Here is a 2788-nt window from a genome sequence, read left to right as displayed (position 1 = left end):
TCTGTAACATTAACAGGTCGTTGCCAATTCACCACAACTTCAATCTTAGAAAGGTCAACACTAATTCCATTTTTAGTTACAACATGTCCCAAAAACACCACCTTGTCTATCCAGAACTCACACTTTTTAAATTTTGCATAAAGCTTTTTCTCTCGAAGGGTTTGTAAAACAATCCTTAAATGTTCTTCATGTTCCTCCTCACTCTTAGAGAAAACCAATATATCATCGATAAACACAATAACAAATTGATCCAAATAATTTTGAAATACTCTATTCATCAAGTCCATAAAAGCTGCTGGAGCATTAGTTAACCCGAAAGGCATAACTAAAAATTCATAATGCCCATAACGAGTACGGAAAGCTGTCTTTGGCACATCATCAGGCTTAATCTTCAATTGATGGTACCCTGATCGTAAGTCAATCTTTGAAAACACTGCTGCACCTTGCAATTGATCAAATAGGTCGTCAATCCTAGGAAGAGGATACTTATTTTTAATGGTGACCAAGTTCAGCTGACGATAGTCAATGCATAATCTCATAGACCCATCTTTTTTCTTCACAAATAATACAGGAGCACCCCAAGGTGAAACACTAGGACGAATGAATCTTTTATCCAATAACTCTTGCAATTGAACCTTCAACTCTTTTAACTCTAAAGGTGCCATCCTATATGGAGCCTTAGAAATTGGAGCAGTCCCAGGTAACAAATCAATTGCAAATTCAATCTCTCGATCATGAGGTAAGCCTGGTAAGTCTTCTGGAAATACATCTGAAAAATCTCTAACTATCAGAATATCCTCAAGTTTCGCCTCTTTATCCTTATCAACTGTAACACAAGCCACAAATCCCCCACTTCCTTTATTTACTAAGTTTCTAACTCTAACTGCCGAAATCAACCCACTATAGGAACTTTGTGCCCCTTGAAATCGAAAAGCTTCCTCTTCTGATATATGAAAAATAACCTCTTTGGAAAAACAATTAATACTAGCATGATACTTTGCTAACCAATTCATCCCTAGAATAACATCAAAGTCATACATCTCTAAGGGTAAAAGATCTACAAGAAATTTTCTACCCCCAAGGCAAATTTCACAAGACTTATAAACACAATCAATCCACACACAATCACCTAGAGGAGGAGCGATTGACAAAGGGTATTTTAGTGGCTTAGGGGATTTCTCACAATGACAAGTAAAAGCACATGATACAAAAGAATGAGTTACACCAAAGTCAAATAAAGCTTTAGCTTCCTTAGAAAATAGAGATAATGTACCTGCCACCACATCGTTGGAAGCCTCAACATCTTGATTAGTCATGGCAAATACTCATCCTTGAGTCTTTGGCTTCTTGTTTTGACCTTCAACATTTTGAGTGCTAAAAACACCACGCTTCTTTGGGCAGTCTATGACTAAATGCCCTATCTGTCCACAGTTAAAACAAGCTCCAGTCTTTTTGTGACATTCTTCAGAATGTGCCCTACCACAAAAACTACAAAGTGATGCTACATTATTCTGAAGAGATCCCCTTCCCATAGGCTTTTGAGATGAACCACCTAAAATTCGAGGTTGAAAAGAACCAATTTGCTTGCTTGAACCACCACTGCGATTACCACCAGGCTTAAACTGCTTACTCCGTTTGTCTTGAGCATTCTGAGACTCAGCTAAATATCTCTCTGCTATTATTGCCCACCCAACCATATCAGCATAAGTATTCAACTTTAGAATAGACAATCGACTCTTGATAGCTGGTCTTAAACCCTCAAAGAAACGTCGACAATGACTACCTTTATCCTTTATAAGTCCTGCTGCAAAACGAGATAGAGTAGTAAACTTTTCTTCATACTCAGCCATAGATTTGTCACCTTGAATTAGACTAAGAAAATCAGCCTCCATCTTAAAGCGCACATGATCAGGAAAGTATTTCTCATTGAAAACCTCTTCAAACCTACTCCAAGTAATAGGGGCTGCACCCAATTGATTCCTTAAAAGATGTGAAGTAGCCTCCTACCAATGATCAGCCTCACCTTGAAGCATAAATGTAGCAACGACAACCTTTTGATTATCACTACACCCCATAGCTGTGAATATTTTTTGTATTTGCTTCAACCAAGCTTCAGCTACCATAGGATCTGTGGTCCCTTTAAAGACAGAAGGTCCTAACTTCTTAAATTGCTCCAACGTTGTACCACCAGCATTAACATCTTGTTCTTCGTTCCTCACATCCTACCTTGCAGGGGCTTGACTATTTGCTAATTGCTCCAAGACTCGAGCTTGACTTTCTAGAAATTTATTCATCGCATACAACATCGGGTTGCTTTCTTGAGCAAGTTGACGAAGGGTAATGTTGTAATTATCTTGATTGTCATCTCTCGAAGCTGAAGGGTCTTGCCTTGTAGTAGATCTACGTGGTGGCATCTTAATGACAATATCAAAATTAGCAAAACTTTAGTGTAAACTAAAAATATAAGCCTATATATATACTAAATTTATCTAAAGATAATCATATAACATGATCTTATTGCTAAATCATATTACCACAACACAAATTAAAATCATCTTAAAAGTCTACAGAATCTTAAACCTAAAGCTCTGATACCACAACTGTAACACCCCAGGTCCAATAGCTCGGTCCACTGTCAAGATATTGTCCACTTTGGACACACAGTCCATCATGGTTTTGCTATTGGGCTTTGCAACCCAAAATGCGTCTTAACAGTTAAGGAGCTCACAGGCTATTTAACCAATTCAATTCTCCCACCACTAACCAATGTGGGATCCATAGACAGAGC

The 2788-nt window shown here is 37.9% G+C and overlaps 1 protein-coding gene across 1 annotated transcript; it reads right to left on the bottom strand.

Moving 5' to 3' along the window:
- Nucleotides 1-1325: 1325 nt before the first annotated feature.
- Nucleotides 1326-2123, bottom strand: LOC123213686. The gene is made up of 2 exons (XM_044633155.1): nt 2024-2123; nt 1326-1963 (listed from the first exon to the last, which is right to left on the bottom strand). Exons 1-2 carry the CDS (start codon nt 2121-2123, stop codon nt 1326-1328), a joined length of 738 nt encoding a protein of 245 aa, XP_044489090.1.
- Between the last annotated feature and the right edge of the window lie 665 nt (nt 2124-2788).

The sequence above is a fragment of the Mangifera indica genome, chromosome 4 (genome assembly GCF_011075055.1).
Source record: "Mangifera indica cultivar Alphonso chromosome 4, CATAS_Mindica_2.1, whole genome shotgun sequence".
NCBI lineage: Eukaryota > Viridiplantae > Streptophyta > Magnoliopsida > Sapindales > Anacardiaceae > Mangifera > Mangifera indica.
Note: the sequence above shows the minus strand (reverse complement) of the source record. Positions and strands in the feature narration are given on the sequence as shown.

Bases quoted from the DNA above. Each gene is read 5' to 3' on its own strand.
- LOC123213686 (XM_044633155.1), bottom strand. From the start codon at position 2,123: ATGGTAGCTGAAGCTTGGTTGAAGCAAATACAAAAAATATTCACAGCT. The intron at 1,964-2,023 runs GTGAGGCTGATC...AATTGGGTGCAG, and splicing joins TGCTACATTTATGCTTCAAG to CCCCTATTACTTGGAGTAGG.